Raw genomic sequence first — 19,062 nt, 5'->3', positions numbered from 1 at the left:
CCTTGGATGCAGAGAGGCTTTTGACAGACTGGAGTGGGAATTCTTATTTAAGGTGCTGGAGAAGGCAGGGTTGGGACCAACCTTTCAAAATTTGATCAGGACACTATACCATCTGCCCAAGGCGAAAGTTGTAACTAGTGGGCAGGCCTCTTCAGCTTTCCCACTTACCAGATCTAGTAGACAAGGGTGCCCGCTGTCACCGGCCTACTTCCCATAATTCCTAGTGACCTGTTTATGGCTTCTGAAGACAATTATCAATGAGAACCACGGAGATTTTTACTTATTGTAGCAACCAGGCAAAGTCACGGCCATGATGCTTTGGTCACTAGGCTGAATACAGCAGCTGTTCTGCACCCCCAATGAGTGTGAAATCCAGTTTCTAAGCAGTTATATAAATGAGCACTAGAAACAGCTGTTATTACATTATAAAGAGGCAATTTTCTTCAAAGATGTACATTTTCTTAAGGGAATGTATGTTTATTGTTTGCTAATGGTTTTATCATTGAAATATATCTGTCATAAAGCTACTTTCACTCAGTCAAGTATATGCTAAACAGTAATGGCTTGCTAAACCACCACACGAATAAAAGGCAACAGAGCAAAACTGTTATTTAATGTGGCACCTGAGGAAATCATTTTAACATAGAATCTGGAATTAATTATTAAGGATGGAAAATTCAACCGTGGTGCTTGATAGTGAGCTGAAAATGTATCTGAAGGGAAGAATTTCCAGAAATACAGGGGCTGAGGGAGGTGGTGTTGAGAGATTGGGGTGTGGGAAGTTGGATGAACTAGATTGCACTTGCACTGAGCCGGTACTGCCTTCACAGGCTGAATGGGCTCTTAACTGCTGCAACATGCTTGTGGTTAGATATATGTGGAAGAATTGGGTTCTCAATACAGTACTTGAATCACAAGGTTAATTTCACTACCAATTTTCAGGAAGGAAAAATGGTACTCTTAATATCAGCTGACCGGAGTGAGCAAAAATTCACTAAGCACAAATGTTCATTAAATCCCATTTGGTTGTATGAAGAAATTTCTGAACATGACAATAAAAAAAAGTGAAAATAAACTATCAAAACAATTGAAAAAAATTTAAATAAACATATTAATGTTGCTCTCAATGTTAGTTTTACTTGGCGAATCTAATCAAAATCCATGCAGTTTGTTCAAATGTTCTATAATTTTTTGCCTGATTTATTCATGAGATTCCATCTTTAAAATTGGTGGATGCAGATGTTCTGAAACCAAAAGCAATGATCATGAAGCTGTAATCCTGCTAATGTACAAAATTAGTCAATTAGAACATGGAATTTTGGAAAAAAAAACATAAATTGCAGTGATTATGGAATGCTATTACTCAAATCTAGCATGTGTATGTTGTTTTAATACGTATAACAGAACTCATTCCAAAGGTGCTTCTAAAACTGAATATATTTAGGGTGTAATTCTCCTGAAATATTATTCCATCAGCACCTGCAATCCATGACTTTTTAAAATACAAATGATTGTAATATAACTTTTAAAAATATATCTTGGAGCGTGTTTCAAATTTATAACTTAATTATAACTTTAGTGTTTATAACAAGTAACTTCAATTTTTGCTATGGCAACTATTTAAATTTAATTGGTTTTCCAACAATGAAAATATAGATCAAAGTTCTTATTTTAGCTATATGTATGTTATTCAATATTATGTCTTCTTACACTATCCGTCTCCACAGCCTGATTTACTGGTTTTTATGTACTTACCACATTTTGTCACGGACATAGGAATTTATAGTCAGAAATAATTGACATAAACTATGACTAATATCTAACAATTGGAATCACTGAATAATAGTGTTGGAGGCAACACAAATAGAGAGCAATAGGAAAAGGAAGGTGAGAACTTGGTGAGTAAGTAATAAGAGTTGATGTAATGATAGAGTGCTCGTGATCATTCTGGCCACTAGAGTCAAAGATCAGTTGTTGCGGCTCAGAATATATTCAAAATGGATGCCTCCAATGAGTCATGAGTAATGTTGCTAATATGGTTGCTATAAAAGAACCCAAAAGAAACATCACATGGTATCAGGAGTGGAAGAAACACCAGGAGTGTGCAGAGTGAGAATCAGTGAATAGTATGACTGAATATCGACACTAGGGATTCAGTGGTGTGTGTCAAAAAGAAGAACAGTAACCTACAGGTGTGCATGGGTCCAAAAGACTTGCATGTCAATATGAAGAGAGAACATTAACAGATTCTAACCAGGACGAAATTATAAGCGAGATGGCCAGTGCAAAGTTTTTCACTAAATTCGATGCATCCCAGGACTTGTGGGAAATAAAACTGCACAAAGATAGCACAAAATACCATGTATTTAATAGACCATTTGGCCAATAGTCCTGTCTAAGGATGCCTTTTGGAACTTATTCACCTCCAGAGGTGTTCTGCAGGACAATGGGACACGTCATAGAAGGCATAAATGGGGTATATGTGTACATGGATGACATGATTCTATGGGGATCTACACAAGAACAATGCAATGAGAGGCTCATCTGAGTGCTACAATGTATCCAGAAGTATGGATTAAAGTTAAACAGAGAAAAATGTCAGTTTGGTGTGAAGGAAATTACCTTTCTGGGAGATAAATTGTCAGAGGCAGGTGTGCAGCAAGACAAGTGAAAGCAATTTTAGAGATGCCCAGACCTACTGACAAAAAAAACATAGTGCTAGGAATGAGTAATTTCACTGGCAAATTCATACTAAACCTGTCTTCCAAAACAATGTATCTAAGGAAGTTACTTTAGGACAAATGTGAATTCAAGAGGAGGAAGAATGGGGACAACGAAGAACATTCTAACTACAGAACCAGTGCTTTTGATATTCTTTGACGCATCCAGAAAGATGAAAATATCTACAGTCGCTTCAAATGATGGAATAGGTGCCATACTACTTCAGGCTGTGGGAGAAGATTGGAGGCCAGTTGCATATGCATTAAGGACGACGACAGCATCTGAATGTCAATATGCACAGATTGAGAAAGAGTGTCTATGTATGGTTTATCAATATTTATGGCAGAGACAGACCATTAATAGCTATAATCAAGAAAAAAACTGAGTGAAATGCCACTGCGAATCCAATGACTGATGATGAAGCAATAACGTTATGACTTTGAATTATCTTACACACCAGGAAAACTTGTGTTAACTGATGTACTGTGCAGGGCAACGACGCAGAGTGAAGCACACAATGAGAGTTCCACCAAGACAGATGTGAATCTCCACGTGATCTTCCTGTATCTGACATGAAATCCAAGCAGATCACAGCTGAAACAGAAAAGGACACAGTTCTGCAGAAGATCATCAAGAATCTGAATGAAGGATGGCCTAGAGCTGAATGTCAGCCATACTACAGAGCTGAGCTGATTGGTGTCAATGGGCTTCTACTCAGATAGAGCAGAATCATTATTCCTCAATCACTGAGACAAGAGATGCTAGAAAGGTTGCACGAAGGGCACCTTGGAATGGAAAAATGCAGGAGGAGCCGGAACTGCTGTTCATTGGCCAGGGATAAAACACAGACATTGACAGGATGGTTTCAGGCTGTGAGACCTGTTTGAAATAACACGCAAAGCAGACAAGGGAACCTATGATCATAACTGACTTACCAGCGGAACCATGGCAGAAGGTTGGGCCTGATCTGTTCCTCATAAATGGAAATAATTACTAGCTGGTTATTGACTATGTATTGAATTATCCGGAGATTTGCGCTGCTTCCTAACGTGTCTGCTGCTTGTGTGATCTAATATATGAAATCAATCTTTGCAAGACATGGAATTCCTCAAATTGTAATTTCAAGTCCTCTGCATCCCCAGTCAAACTGTAAAGCAGAGAAAGGAGTTCACATAGTTGCTCAAGAAAGCCCAAGACAGTGGCTCAGATCCATATCTAGCCCTATTGAGTTACAGAGCTTCACCACTTGAACATGGCATGTCACCCTCTGAGCATTTGATGGGACGTAGACTATGCACCACATTTCTCTGCTCTGCAGACCCAAACAAGAACAGAGATGTCGAAGAGTCGAATGGAAACAAAAGCGTCAGCAATGGAGTCAAAAAGCAAACTATGACAAGTCAGCAAAAAGCTTAGGGCCACTGGCCCAACATGACACAGTGAGACTCTGAGATTCCAACACCTGGGACAAGAAGGTTACTGTTCTGAAGGAAGTAAATTCAAGATCCTACATTGTCAGAACAGTGGATGGTCACAAATACTGAGGAAGAATTGAAAGAGCCTGCTGAAAATGCAAAAAAAAACCCAGCAGAAACAGGCAAATGCAGAGGATCCAACCTGCGCATCAACAGAGGGAACACCACCAGTGCTAGACAGTAGTGGACCAGCAGAGCCACACCTTCTCCCTCACAGAACCAATATTTCCAAGTGAATCAACACTGCATTTGTGAATCTGCCAAGGGTACCTACCACATCCGGTGCTCCCATTGTGGCCTCCTCTTCATTGGAGAGACTGGATGTAGACTGGGAGATCATTTCATTGAGCACCTTTGCTCTTACTGCTGCAAAAACAAGGACTCCCAGTGGCCAACCATTTTAATTCCACATACAAATCCTATACAGACATGTCTGTACAGTTTGCACTGTCAAACTGAGGCTATGCAGAGATTGGAGGAAGAATATTTTGCCTGGGCATTCTCCAACCAAGCGGCATTGACAACAACTTCTCCAGAGTCTGTTAAACCCCCCCACCCCACCCTGTGTCTCTCTCTTTCTCTATTCGTCTGTCTCCTTTCCTCCAGTTCCCCATCCCCTTCCCTCTCCATTCAGGGCTACCTCCTCCCCCATGACCTCAGCTTTTTTCTCTTCTACCGCCCAGTCCACTTACATCCTTTCTTATCTCTTGGCAGCCTTTACTGCCACCCCACCCCACCCCCACCCCACCACCGTCTTTTGCTTGTCCTCCTCTCACCTTTTTATTCAGGCACCCACCCACTTTTTTCCTCATATCTTGAAGAAGGGCTTAGGCCCAAAACATTGCCTACTCTTTGCTGCATGATCTGCTGAGTTTCTCCAGCATTTTTGTGCATTACACTATAATCACTGTGTCTGTACAATGTCCTGATTAACAACTTTCATAAGTGGACCTAGTTTGGAGATACTGTTACATGTAGAGAATGGTAACAGTTTGGAAATACTTTTTCTTCATGCATATCTGATGTTGAGTCAAATGTTATTTGTAAATATGAGACTAATTGACATTGTTAACTAATAGCCAAGAACAAAATAAAAGAGCCAGGAGCTGGGTATTTGCCATGATTTATTCACAGAGTGATAGAATTGTACAGCACAGAAATTGGTCCTTCATCCTACTGAATCTGAACTGTGCATCAAGCAAGCATTCGTTAATAGGACATCCATTTTATTCTCCCACATTCCCATCAATTCTCCCCAAATTCTACTACTCACCTCGGGACAACTTACAATCATCAATTAGTTGCCCACCTGAAATTGTTTGAGGTGTTGAAAGAAACTGGAGATCCTGGAGAAAACTCATACTGTCACAGGTAGAACATGCAAACTCCACACATACAGCTTCAGTGTTGTGGACTGAAGCTGGGTAATTGGAACTGAGAGGCAGCAGCAGAACTAGCTGTACTAACCATGTCATCCAAATCTTATTCAAATGGAAAGTTTCAAGATTTTGATACAATTATGTGGCTGGGAAAAATATTTTGAAGATGTGCATCCTTATCTAGCCACCATGGTGATTTTATTCCACAAATGCTTTTCTTCTTTTAACATTTGATTTTCAACTTTAACTCAGAAATTTTAAAAGTGTATTAGCTGGAAATATTTTCTGTTATAAATCAGTTCAATTCAGTTTTGAATTTTAGTTCTGAATTTCTATAGTTTATCAATCATCTCTTCACTAAGGTGCAGATTTCTGAACAAAATAACCTACCTTAAAGGCAGCATGTCACTGATCACTGACAAATTGATCCCAATTTGATGGATGAGAGAAAGTCAATTTTGACTGAAATTACATTTTCTATGTAGAAATGATTTAATCAACATCATTATTATATATTACAGAATCAAAAATTTTTATGTCATTATCATGGATTAAGATAAAACAATGGTTATTTACCATGCACTAAAACTGCTGTAGAGGTTTGTATATTACTGCATATTGTGAATACAACATTCTATCATCGATCGAGTTCAGTGAGGCACTGTTTATCACTGGCCGACAGTCACAAAATAAACCCTCAACTATCTGAAGATTTTTCTTTAATAATCTGATTGTAGGTTTTAGAAACCTCAAAATGGAAATGCACAACAAACTCTGTTGCTTTAATTTGATAAGCTTATCTTTCAAATAAGAAAATGTCACAATAGAAACTGGTGTGCAGAGTGTTAAAAGAGAAACTGGAGGTGCTCAGCAGGTCAGACCGCTCCATGGAGAGACGTGGACAGTTAATATTTTGGGTTGGGACCCTTTTCCAAGACTAAGGTAAGAAGGCGAGATTGAAAAGATATAAGTGGAGGTGGAGGGGAATTCTGCTTGAATGAGCACCTGTGTTCTATTTTTCAATGAGAGCTGGAGCTTTCTATTTTCTCAACCCCCTCTCACCCAGTGGTTTCCTCTCTACCTTCCCACCTTCATTTGTCCAGTATCCCATTGTTTCTTGACCCCTCCCCATCCCTTTTATTTTTGCTGTCTTCTTCCCCTTCCAATCTTAGGTGCAAAAAAGGGCCCCAACCCTAAATTTTGACTGTCAATTTCTTTTCATGGTTTGCTGCCTGACTTGCTGAGTTCCTCCAGATTCTCTTTGCTCAGGAGTTTTAATTTTTAAAAAAATTGTTAATTTAGACATGCTGCACGGTAACAAGCCATTTCAGCCCATGAGTTTGTGCCACCCAATTTACACCCCATTAACCTACACCCCGGTAAGTTTTGAACCGTTAGAGGAAACCAGAGCCCCCGGGGAAAACCCACGCAGACACAGGGAGAACATACAAACTCCTTACAGACAGCGTGGGATTCAATTTTTTTTTTCCATAGTTCTGTTGAAGCTCACTTGTGAACAATACTGCATACAAGTAAAACAACTGTGGGTCACAAAGAAGAACGAGCAAGAATGAAACACAGAGATTAAAAAAAACAGGTAGAAGGAAGAAATGTTCCAAAAATCAGCTTCAACTTTATTATTAAGTTTTACAGAATCGGTGAATTATTCCAAATTAATTTAAACTCTGCATTAATAATATTCATGTAATGATCTACTTACCTTGTTAACTAGTTCTCCAATCATTCCATCCCATTTTCCATTATTTTGTAATTTGCCATACTGATGATCAGGAACTTGATAGATTTGATATTTAAAGCCAAGATGCTCTGACAGTGCATTGAGAACATCAATAGAAAAACCACAAAATTCTTTCGGTTGACCAAATATGTTGTCTGACACCATAACAAATGGAGCCACCTGAAAATGAAGGGAAAAGATTGAATGATAGAGCAGGTTTTCATACTCATATTCCTTTTGTTAAAATAAGTATGAAGGGAAACTAATGTTCAAGTTGAACAGTTCACTAGAATCAATAGCATTTTTTGTTATCCAGAACTTTAATCTTACTTTTCAAATCCAGACTGGATGAAGGGAATGGACATAATGAATATAATCTCTCAAGAAAAAAAAGTGAATTAGAAATGCTCTAAATTAGCCAAAATAAAACCCTCAAATAATGCCACATCAAATGATGTTAAGCATGAAACATTAAGTGTGTCTTCAGTCTATTTTGTGTTTCTCTGGTTTATTACAGTGATATTAACATATCACCACATCTGAGATGGTGATTCCCATGCAGGACAAAATGGAATTTAATTTACTTTCATATTATTATTTGAAAACATTTCTACAGAGACAAAAAACACATTTTAAAAATATAGAAAATGATTTAAATGTTATAGAGCAATAATGTTTAAATATGTAAACAGATTATTATTGGACAGTTTCGGTTGAGAGAGATATGAGCAGAATGCAGGCATATAGGTTGGTATGGACAAGTTAGGCCAAAGGGATACCATCAATATTATTCTGTTCACTATTCAAGATTATGCAATGTTTTGGTGAAATGAGTTGGTTTGACGTCCAATTTGTGATAAGTTAGATAGTCTAAAACAGATACTATGATTGACCTTGGGGCTCCTGAACTTGGGCAATAAAATACTATCAGTCAAGATTTGTCTCACCATGACAAGGTCAGTTTGTTATAGGATGGAACCTGACTCCAAGCTAATAGCATTCATGAGCACGTACCAGGGGTGTAAGTTAATTGGGTCGCACAGATTTGTGTGACCAAATGGCCTGTTACTGTGCTGTATTTCTAAATTAAAAATTAAAAAGTTGGCCAACCCTGAGCTAGATGAATAATGATCATCTTAGAAACCAGTAATCATGGCAATGGTACATCTGCATCAGATGAGATATAAGGAAACGTGAAAATTAGACAAAATCTGAGTCTCACATTTTGAAACAGTGTGATTTGACTTTCAAAGAATTCAAGAGACAGGAATTAGTCATAATTAACATTGTTAGCTAATAATTTCTGCTTCTGCCATCCTTATAGGAATTATAAGGAGAACATCCTGTTAAAAACTAGTTTGAATTCTGAATTTTCTATACTTTATTAATCATACTCTGCATTATGATGCAGATTTCCATACAAAGCAATCTTCTTTACACATTGTATGATACAATTTCATCATTAATGAACCAAATCAAATTGAACAACTTCAGATCACTTTTAAAATGACACCATTCAGGTTCAGATGAAATCGCTGGGTGAGAGGGGGTTGAGAAAATAGAGAGCTCCAGCTCTCATTGAAAGATAGAACACAGGTGCTCATTCAAGCAGAATTCCCCTCCTCCTCTACTTTGTATCTTTTCCATTTCCCCTTGGGCTTTTATCAAGTTTTGTAAGCAATGTGGACAATTTTAAATACGCATTTACAGATGAAAATAAACTTGTGGCAGACTGAATTAGATTTTCTATCATTTAATTGTTTTGACTGTTCTAATTTATTCATGTGGAAAGAGATAGATTATTGCAGGGACTTGTCAGCAAATCGGCATCTGCAGAATACTAAATTATGTGATGCTTATTTCCTTAAAGAATGTGTGCAGAAAATAGCCACATACAAATGGCAGCCCAGTTGCCACGACCATCACTATCCACAACTGCAATGTTTATTTTCCTCAAAGTACCCTCGAGAGAGAGAAAGTCAAAGGATAGATTCCAAATTAGAGGTGATTTTGCTTCAAGTCCCAACTGGAAGAAATAGCTCAGTGTAATACAACAGGGATGCTATGTTTTCAAATATTTATCTGTCAATCAAGATATTAAATCAAGGCCACATTTATCTCACCAACATTAATGTAATGAATTAAATGGCCGCCTTCTGTATAGTAAATTTCATTGATTTCCACGATATATTCTGGTGATTTGCTTGAATATTAAACAGTTCATTAGTGATATGTTTGAACTAGATAAATAAACTTGCCTTAACTACTTTCATCAGCTACAGAGAAATTGTTCGAAAATCAAAATAAGAGCAGATCAGAATCAGGATTTATTCTCATGAACAAGCCACGAAATTCGGTGTTTGGCGGCAGCATCACAGAGCAAATGTTCATGTAAACCATTTTTACAACAATAAATAAAACAAAATAACAAAATAGTGCTTGATAAGTAATGCAGTGTCTTTGGTTCATTGATTATTCAGGGATCTTATCCCAGCGGGATAGAGGATAGAGTCTGGTTTATAAAGACACCAGACATCTTGTAGATGCCCTCGATGGAGTGAAAGCTGGTGCTTGTGATGACACAGGCCGAATTAACAAATCTCTGGATTTTTTCTTGACCTGAGAGCCTCCATAGCAGACAGTGATGCAACCAGCCAGAATGTTCTCCACGGTACACCTATAGATGTTTTTGAGAGTCTTTGGTGACATACCGAATCTCCTCAAGCACTTCACAAAGTATAGCTGCTGGCGAGCCTTCTTTGTGATTGCTCCAGGACAGATATTAATACGCAGGAATTCAATATTCTTGACCCTATCCACTACTGAGCCCTTGCTGAGGACTAGGTCATGTTCCCCTGATTTTATGCTGAAGTCCACAATCATCTCCTTGGTTTTGCTGACATTGAGTGCAAGGTTGTTGTCGTTACACTGCTCTGCAAGCTGACCTATCTTCCTCATTGTCGATTTATGATTCTGCTGACAACTGTGGTGTCATTGGCAAACTTGTAGATAGCATTGGAATTGTGCCTGGCCACACCGTCCTGGGTGTATAATGAGTAGAGCAGTGAGCTAAGCATGTTCCTTGGGCACACCTGTGTTGATGATCAGTGAAGAGGAGATGTTGTTTCCAATTCAGACTGACGGTGGTTTTCTGATGAAAAAGTCAAGGATCCAGTTGCAGAGGCCTAGAATTTGTAGCTTCTTGTCGAGCACTGAGGCAATAATGGTGTTGAAGGATAAGTTGTAGTCGATGAAGAGCAATCGTATGTATGAGTTGCTGTTTTTGAGGTGATCCAGAGAAGAGTGGAGAGCCAGCGATATTGCATCTGCTGTGGAGCGATTGTGACGAATTGCAGTGGGTCCTGACCTTTGCTCAGGTATGTATTAATTCTGGCCATGACCAGCCTTTCATCACAGTGGAAGTTACTGCTACTAGAAGAGGCATTGACTTAAACAGCAAGAAATAAAAAATGAAAATCTGCAGAAATAAGTTCTGATGAAGGTGAGGGGACCTAAAATATTAACTGTGCTTACATGCTGAGTATTTCTAACATTTTATTTTAAATTATTGAATCAATTTGTCATTATCACTTTTGAACCAGTGTGAAGTTCAAACGAACTACAATTGCCTATATAGTAAATTGCTTCCAATGCAAAAACAAATACGTGAATTAGGGAGATATGTTTATGGCATCATATCTTTACAAATGTTTTCTTTCTTTCTATGCAATGTCAGTTAACCTAGAGAAGTTGGTGCAAAAATGAAGGAGTTGCTTCATTTTTAAATTCTGCTGGCATTAATTTAAAGGGCTAATTTTGAACAATAATTAGCAAGGTGTGAAATCCCTCTTGGTTCGATCGTGTATCCTTAAGTGAATCAAATGCTCCTGAGTCATACGCTCCTGCCCCTGCATGTTTCATTCTGTTATGTAGTGGGGCAGAGGTACATCATTTTAGTAGGTGTCGACTTGTTCATTGCTGCTAGCCAGCTATTCTCTGTGGCATTGGCTGCATTCAGCCCATACCAGTTCAGGTTGACTAAATCATATCCCAGACTCAACTCTGTTCCAAATATCTAAAGGTTTCTCAAAGCACTCTTGCATATAATTACATTGCATAAGATCATAAGAAATAGGAGCAGAAGTAGGCCATCTAACCTGTCGAGCCTGCTCTGCCATTCAAAGAGATCATGGCTGTTCTGAAGATAGGTGCATTTCCACCTACCTGCCTTTCCCACATATCCCTCAAGTCCCCCATTATATAAAAATCTAACCAACTTTATTCTAAATACATTTACTGAAGTTGCCTCCACTGCTTCCATGAGCAGTGAATTCCATCGATTCACCACCCTCTGGGAAAATAAGTTCCTCCTCATCTCTGCCCTAAGTCAACTACTCTAAAACTTGAGGCTATGCCCCTTACTTCTAGTCTCCCCTACCAATAGAAACTATTTCTTAAAGTTGTTACAGGTGTCAAAAAGTGCATACTTTTGGATGATATATCAGCCATCTTTTCCTCTATTGGTCCTTTCTCTTCAATACTCCTCTCCATACTTTTCTCTCTATCCTGTGATCATTTTCATTTTTTTGTCAAACACTTCCTTATTACAATGAGCCATTGAGCAATTTCAAATTGTCATTCAGATAAGGATTCCATTGATCAATCAAAACCTGTTGCCGTTCATGTATGTTCTTCCTGATTAATTTACCCTCCTGCATACATCTTCCCAAACTATCATTTCTAAATTGGTAAGTGCTGTGCCTCTCTGAAGTCAGTTATATGGATTGAATTCCTCATTAGATGCTGATGCTTTAGCATGGAGACAACTATGCCCCAGCATTGAGCTACAGTTCCAGTCAAACTCTCTCCATTTAACTTGCAGCTGAATTGCTTTTGCTTGCCTGCACACTAATTAAGTCCACTCTAGCAGCAGTCAACTAATTCCAACACAAATTTTACTCACAAACATCAAATCAAAGCAGACTTAGCCAACAGTACTTTGAGGCCAACTCAACAAATAGCATGAATCATCTATCACCATTTACAAAATAATTTCTCAGAGAAATAGTTTAGTCATCAATTAAATCCATTAGCAATTTTAATGTATCTGAATAAAAATAATGCATTGTTTATCTATTTATTTAAATGTGGCTCAGAAAACATATTCCCAATTATTTTCATCTCGCCGTCACTTGAAGTCAATTCAGCCTGCTTGTCTGAAGATTCCCCCTTTTCACAGTTGTCTTCCATTTCTGCAGCTCCAGGATGCATTTTCTTGGTGCTTCTCTTCTTCTTCTTATCAGTGGGAGTACTTTTCGCCTTACACGCTTTAGCAAAGTGGCTGAGTTTCCAGCAATAGCTGCAGGTAGCAAATTGAGCCAGGCACTTCTGTCTGGGGTGCCAGCTCTTATCACAGAAGTAGCATTTTTCAGGAGATGGAGCCCTTAACCTACGACCGGGCAGTCACTCTAGCCAAAATACTGAGAAGTGCCATGCAGTCCAGTGAAATGCTAGAAACTGAAAAGGGAACACCCAGGAGTGCTGAAACCCCAAAGGAAAGAAAAAGGTGAACTCCTGAAAAATGCTACTTCTGTGATAAGAGCTGGCACCCCAGACAGAAGTGCCTGGCTCAATTTGCTACCTGCAGCTATTGCTGGAAACTCAGCCACTTTGCTAAAGCGTGTAAGGCGAAAAGTACTCCCACTGATAAGAAGAAGAAGAGAAGCACCAAGAAAATGCATCCTGGAGCTGCAGAAATGGAAGACAACTGTGAAAAGGGGGAATCTTCAGACAAGCAGGCTGAATTGACTTCAAGTGACGGCGAGATGAGATCCCCTGTGATAGCTCAATTGACTCCAAAGCTTGGGGAATGTTACGGACTGGAACAGTCAACTATGAAGGGGGAGGTAAATGGTGAGACTCTTGATTGTCCAATGGACTTGGGGAGTGCTAACAACTACATCCACGAGAGAGTTGCCAGAGCCTTAAATTTGCGGAGATATCCAGTGAACCGAAAGATATCAATGGCTTGTAGTGAACTTAAAAAACTGTACGGGACAAATGTAAAGTTACTTTAAATTTGCAGTAGTAGGAAAAGAATCCCATACACTTTTTAAGGGATTTTGCTGAATTTGGGGGTGGTAACTTCTTAAGGGGGGCCATTCTTTCATTAAAGGGGAGTGTACTTAACAGTAGAGATAATGCACAGCCAATGTTGGTACAGCAAGGCTCGTCAGAGGGGAGGCAGGCAGCTTGGCAGACATTCACCAGTTACCACATCCAGAGAGGATCAGCTTAGATTTTAAAGGCCCATTACCTTCCAACAACAAAAATGTACATTTCCTTACTGTAATTGACGAATATTCCAGGTTTCCCTCTGCGATACCCTGCCCTGACGTCTCGTCAGCATCTGTCATTAAGTCACTTGACAGAATTTTCAGCATTTTTGGTTTTCCCAATTACATTCATACCGATAGAGGCTCAGCATTCATGAGCGCTGAACTGCGGCGAGCCCTGCTATGAAAGAGGATTGCCACCAGCCGTACCACGAGCTACAACCCGCAGGGCAATGAGCAGGTTGAAAGGGCTAATGCTACAGTCTGTCTGGAAGACTGTTAATCTTGCTTTAAAAACACATGGTTACCCTGTTACCCAGTGGCAGAAGGTGCTGCCTGAGGCACTATATTCTATTCGGTCTTTATTGTCTACTGCAACAAATCAAACACCTCATGAATGTATGTTTGCCTTTCCTAGGAAATCAGGAACTGTGATGGACTGGCCAGCCTGTTTATCTGAGCCTGGAACCGTGCTGCTGAAGAGCCAAGCTCGGGCGTGTAAAACAGACCCCCTAGTCCAACCAGTTCAGCTACTGCATACTAACCCCAACTACGCTCATGTTAAATTCCCAGACGGGAGTACTGACACTGTACGCCTAGGAGATCTGTCTTCGCCTGGTTCGCCCCTTCCTCTCACCCCTACTCAGAGTGCGCCTGAAAGGTTGGATTCACCCTCCCCCCCCCACCCTGTGACCCCTAATAAGCTTTCAGATGGCCATGATGAGGCTCCACTGCCTCACGCTGGCGATTCTGGAGCAGGTCCAGAAGCCAGTCCTTCCCACACTACAGTCCCAGGATCTGTACCAGTTCGCAAGGTTACAAAGGAGCACCAGAATTCATAAACAACCTGATAGACTGACATATTCATAAAACATCTCATCATATTTCGATTGGTTGCTAGATACTGGCGTATTTTGGCTGTTAGAATATCTCAAAGCCAAACATGATATCCATGTATCGCTTGCTTCAGTCTTTCCTAGCAGCTGTCCTTTTGATTTTAACCCTTCTTCTGCCGGGGGGAGACTATAGGGAATGTCTGCCAAGCTGCCTGTCTCCCCTCTGGCGAGCCTTGCTGTACTAACATTGGCTGTGCATTATCTCTACTGTTAAGGACACTCCCCTTGGGTATAACTGTATATGCATCTATTGTCTTTCATTATTGTTCCATGAGTTTCTGCTAATAAAAGCCATGATTATTGCTTGACCATATCGTCTTTTCTACTTCATCAACTGGCACTTCAACCACATACCTTTTATTTTATTCTTATATATTTTATTTAGTTTTAAATTTATTTTCTTCCAGTTTTTTTTTGCTGGTTGATTGAATTCTGGATTTCAAGGGTTTTACTGTACATTACAGAAAATACACTATTTCTGCAGAATTTAATAAAACACATTCATTGTTGCATTTTGCATCCCTTCATTATAAAGAATACAAAATGTTTGCTGTTTGCAATACGAAACAATTTTGAAAAGGACAGATAAATCCAAGAAGAAACACACGAGTGGCCTGCTGATGCTGGAATCTGGAACAAAAAAAACAATCTGCTGGAGGAAGTCAGCAAGTCAAATCTTGCAAAAATATTCAGACTGAAATGTTGACCATTTTCTTTAATCCACTGATGTTGCTTGACTATCTGTAGCAGTTTGCTTGAAGTCCAAGCGGAGTCTTGCTCCAAAATACTAACAAAAATTGATGTGAAATTTCCACAAAAACATGGTCATCTGCATGGAACTTAGTATTTTCTCGCCAAAACTGTCAGGAAGCTTGGAACTCCTGCACAATTTTACAGTAATGTGGAAATTGCAAATATCATGGAGCTGATTTCTGCTATCATTCCAAATGCACTTTGATTTCGGGGTCCAGTGGTGGCACATGAACATCCTGCAGCTCTCAGCAGTTACACTGGGAAATCTGCCTGTTGAACTTTGGCCAGGTTGGAGCAGTCAGTGAGCAAACTCATTTATTTTAATGCAGAGTATCTGCAAGGGAGAAAGGCATTTTGATATTTCAATAATGTAGCGGCCCGAGCCCACTCCACGGGCCGACACAGCAAACAGTGGTCGAACACGACGATCGGGCAGACAGCACACGGAATCCCATAGACCGCAGAAACAGCGGTCGAATCAGCCAATCACAGCCAGCGGATCACAGGGGATCCAATCTGGGCCCGCGCATCTGGGACAACCAATCAGCAGCCAGCCTCGCTCAAGCCATGCCCTGGTGGTGACACAGCCGGCTGCCTATAAAAGGCAGAGCTGCAGCCCAATAAAATCAGTGTCGATTACACTCCCTTGGCGTGCGAGTCTTCTTTCCACCTCGAGCTACAACCTGAGATATAACTGTAGCGACCCCACTGCAATAGTGCAATAGTCCAGAGTGATCGAGGTTTAAGAAGTAAATAACTACTTCAAAGTGAAGAGGTGCATTTTATTCATCTACTGGAGTGTTTTGTAGGAATAATTATACTGAGAGATGAGAAACTGCTCATTCAAAACAATTTATTTGGCCTTGAAAGGTATTTGATAAAGTTAAGCATTAAAAGTTGAACAAATTATGAATACCAAGTTAGATTGATAACAGAAATTGTTGAAAAAAAGTTTATTTTCTGGGGAGCAAGAACAAGAGGGCTTTCACTGAAGGATTTTGTTTCCCTTCCTTTCAAACCAGAATATTCTTCTGTAATGAGCATAGCGACATTAATAAATGCAAATCTGAACTATGAAAATTTGTGTGTATAAAATATGCATGCTTTTAATTGATTGCGCTGGTTCACAGCGTACTTTGTATTGAATTACCCTGTGGTCTGTCAGAACTGCTCAGCACTAATGGGGAGATTAAGATGCAATTCAGCTCCTCCTGTCAACTTCTTGATTTAATATCAGCACTTCTAAATTTAGCCATCTTAAAACATATTGGCTTTACAAAGGGATGTTCATTTTTTTTCCTGATCTAACACAAACCAAATTGATATTGTTAAGAGCTCATGCTACATTCACTTACTGAGAACATAAAACTACACGAAGGGACTTAGAATACAAAAAAATCAGACAAATCAAGAGAAATTAAATACAATGAGGAAAAGTAATGCTTTCTTAATGAGAATATTTAATGCACCAAATACTTGAATGAGAAGCATTGGACACTTAAAAGGGAGATGGACACTTAAAAGGGAGATGATTGAAAGTATTTGAAAAATGTGAAAATAACACAATGCTTTAAATACAAGATTGCTTATACCAAAGCTAATGGAATGCTGCCTTGTTCTCAAGGATGTTTGTCTTTATGTTGAAGCATTACCCAGCATACTAATGAGGCCATGTTCAAATATTTTGAGCATCCAATTTTCAAAAAGAGAGATGAACTGAGTGGATTTGGAGGATAGCAACAGGATTTGGAGCAAAAACAACTGATGCTCCTTCAAATAATTTTTTTTTAAAAAGGGATTTGATACAAATCCAGTTGGGAACAGGAATTAAATTTATAGGAAAAAGTAGAGACTGAATGGTCAAATATTCAATGGGAACAGATGGCTGCAAGAGATGCTGGGACCAAAGTTTGTTGTTTATAGAACCATAGAACACTACAGCACAGAAACAGGCCCTTGGCCCTTCTAGTCTGTGCCAACCACTTTTTTTGCCTAGTCCCACTGACCCACATCCATTCCATAGCCCTCCATATTTCTCCCATCCATTTAACCATCCATATTCTTCTTAAATGTTCCATACTCCCATCACTCTCTGTGTATAGAAGTCCCCCCTCACATTCACCCTAAACCTTTCCCCTTTCACTCTTTACCCATGTCCTCTGGTTTGTATCTCACCTACCCTCAGTGGAAAAAGCCTATCTACATTAACTCTATCTATCCCCCTCATAATTTTAAATATCTCTATCAAACCTCCTCTCATTCTTCTATGCTTCAGGGAATAAAGTTTTAACCTGTTTAACCTTTCCCTTCAACATCCTGATAAATCATTTCTACTCCCTCTCTATCTTATTGATATTTTTCCTCTAGTTAGTTGACCAAAACTGCACACAATACTCCAAATTTGGTCTCACCAATGTTTAATACAACTTTACTATAACATCCCAACTCCTATACTCAGTACTTTGATTTATGAAGGCAATATGCCAAAAGTTCTCTTTACAACCCTATCTTCCTGTGATTCCATTTTCAGAGAATTGAGTATCTGTATTCCCAGGTCCCTCTGTTCTACTACATTCCTCAATGCCCTACCATTCACTGTGTATGTCCTTTCTTGGTTTGTCCTTCCAAAGTGCAACACCTCACCCTTGTCTGCATTAAATTCCATCTGCATTTTTCAGCTCATTTTTCCAGTTGGTCCAGATCCCTCTGCAAACCTTGAAAATCTTCTTCACTATCCTCAACGCCTCTAATCTTTCTGTCTTCTGCAAACTTTCTGATCCAATTTACCACATTATCATCCAGATCATTGATAGATGGTTCCAGCACCAGTCTCTGAGGTACACCAAAAGTCACAGGCCTCCTGACTAAGAAGCAATCATCCATCATTATTCTTTGGCTCCTCCTGTCTGGCATTGTCAAATCCAATTCATTACTTCACCATGATTACCAAGCATCTGAACTTTCCTGACTGACCTCTCATGTAGAACCTTGTCAAAGGCCTTACTAAAGTCCATGTTGACAACATCCACAGCCTTTCCTTCGTCAACTTCCCTGGTAACCTATTAGAAAACTCTACAAGATTGGTTAAACATGACCTACCACACAGAGCCATGTTAACTATGACTAATCAGTTACTGGGTATGCAAATAATGGTATATCCAAACTCTTAGAACACCTTCCAATATTGACATCAGACTCTCCAGCCTATAATTTCCAGGATTAATTTTGAGACTTTTTTAAACAACGGAATAATATGAGTTACCCTCCAATCCTCAGGCACAACACCCATGACTTTTAATATTTCTGCCAGAACCTCGGTAATTTCTACACTAATTTCCCTTAAGATCCAAGAAAACATCTTGTCAGGCCCTGGGGATTTATATACCCTTATTTGCTTTAAGACAGCAAGTGCTTCCTTCTCTTTAATCTGGATAGGTTCCATGATGTCACTGCTTGTTTTCCTTACTTCCCATAATTCTGTTCCCATTTTCTGAGTGAATACTGATGTAAAAAAGCATTTACGATCTCCCTCAACTCTTTTGGCTCCATACAAAACCAACCACTCTGATCTTCAAGGGGAACAATTTTGTCCCTTACTATCTTTTGCTCTTAATATACCTGTAGAAACCCTTAGGATTTTCATTCACATTGCCTGTCAAAATGACCTCAAGTTTTCTTTTAGCATTCCTGATTTATTTCTTGAGGTTTAACTTGCACTTTTTGAAAGAAAGTGACCCACATTAACATGGGAATACAGGTGGGCAT

At 39.3% G+C, this 19,062-nt stretch overlaps 1 protein-coding gene across 6 annotated transcripts in view; it reads right to left on the bottom strand.

The window, feature by feature from the left end:
• Positions 1 to 19,062, bottom strand: part of LOC138743380 (glutamate receptor ionotropic, delta-2-like) — a 338,391-nt gene that overhangs the window by 60,565 nt on the left and 258,764 nt on the right. For all 6 annotated transcript variants that reach the window (XM_069898672.1, XM_069898668.1, XM_069898669.1 and 3 more), the window contains one exon: positions 7,296 to 7,493. In XM_069898672.1, coding sequence (XP_069754773.1) covers positions 7,296 to 7,493 — 198 coding nt within the window. The remainder of the gene's footprint in view (positions 1 to 7,295; positions 7,494 to 19,062) is intronic.

This window comes from Narcine bancroftii, chromosome 9 (genome assembly GCF_036971445.1).
Source record: "Narcine bancroftii isolate sNarBan1 chromosome 9, sNarBan1.hap1, whole genome shotgun sequence".
In the NCBI taxonomy this organism is placed as follows: domain Eukaryota; kingdom Metazoa; phylum Chordata; class Chondrichthyes; order Torpediniformes; family Narcinidae; genus Narcine; species Narcine bancroftii.
The sequence above is the reverse complement of the archived record's forward strand: the minus strand, read 5'-3'. Positions and strand labels throughout refer to the sequence as shown.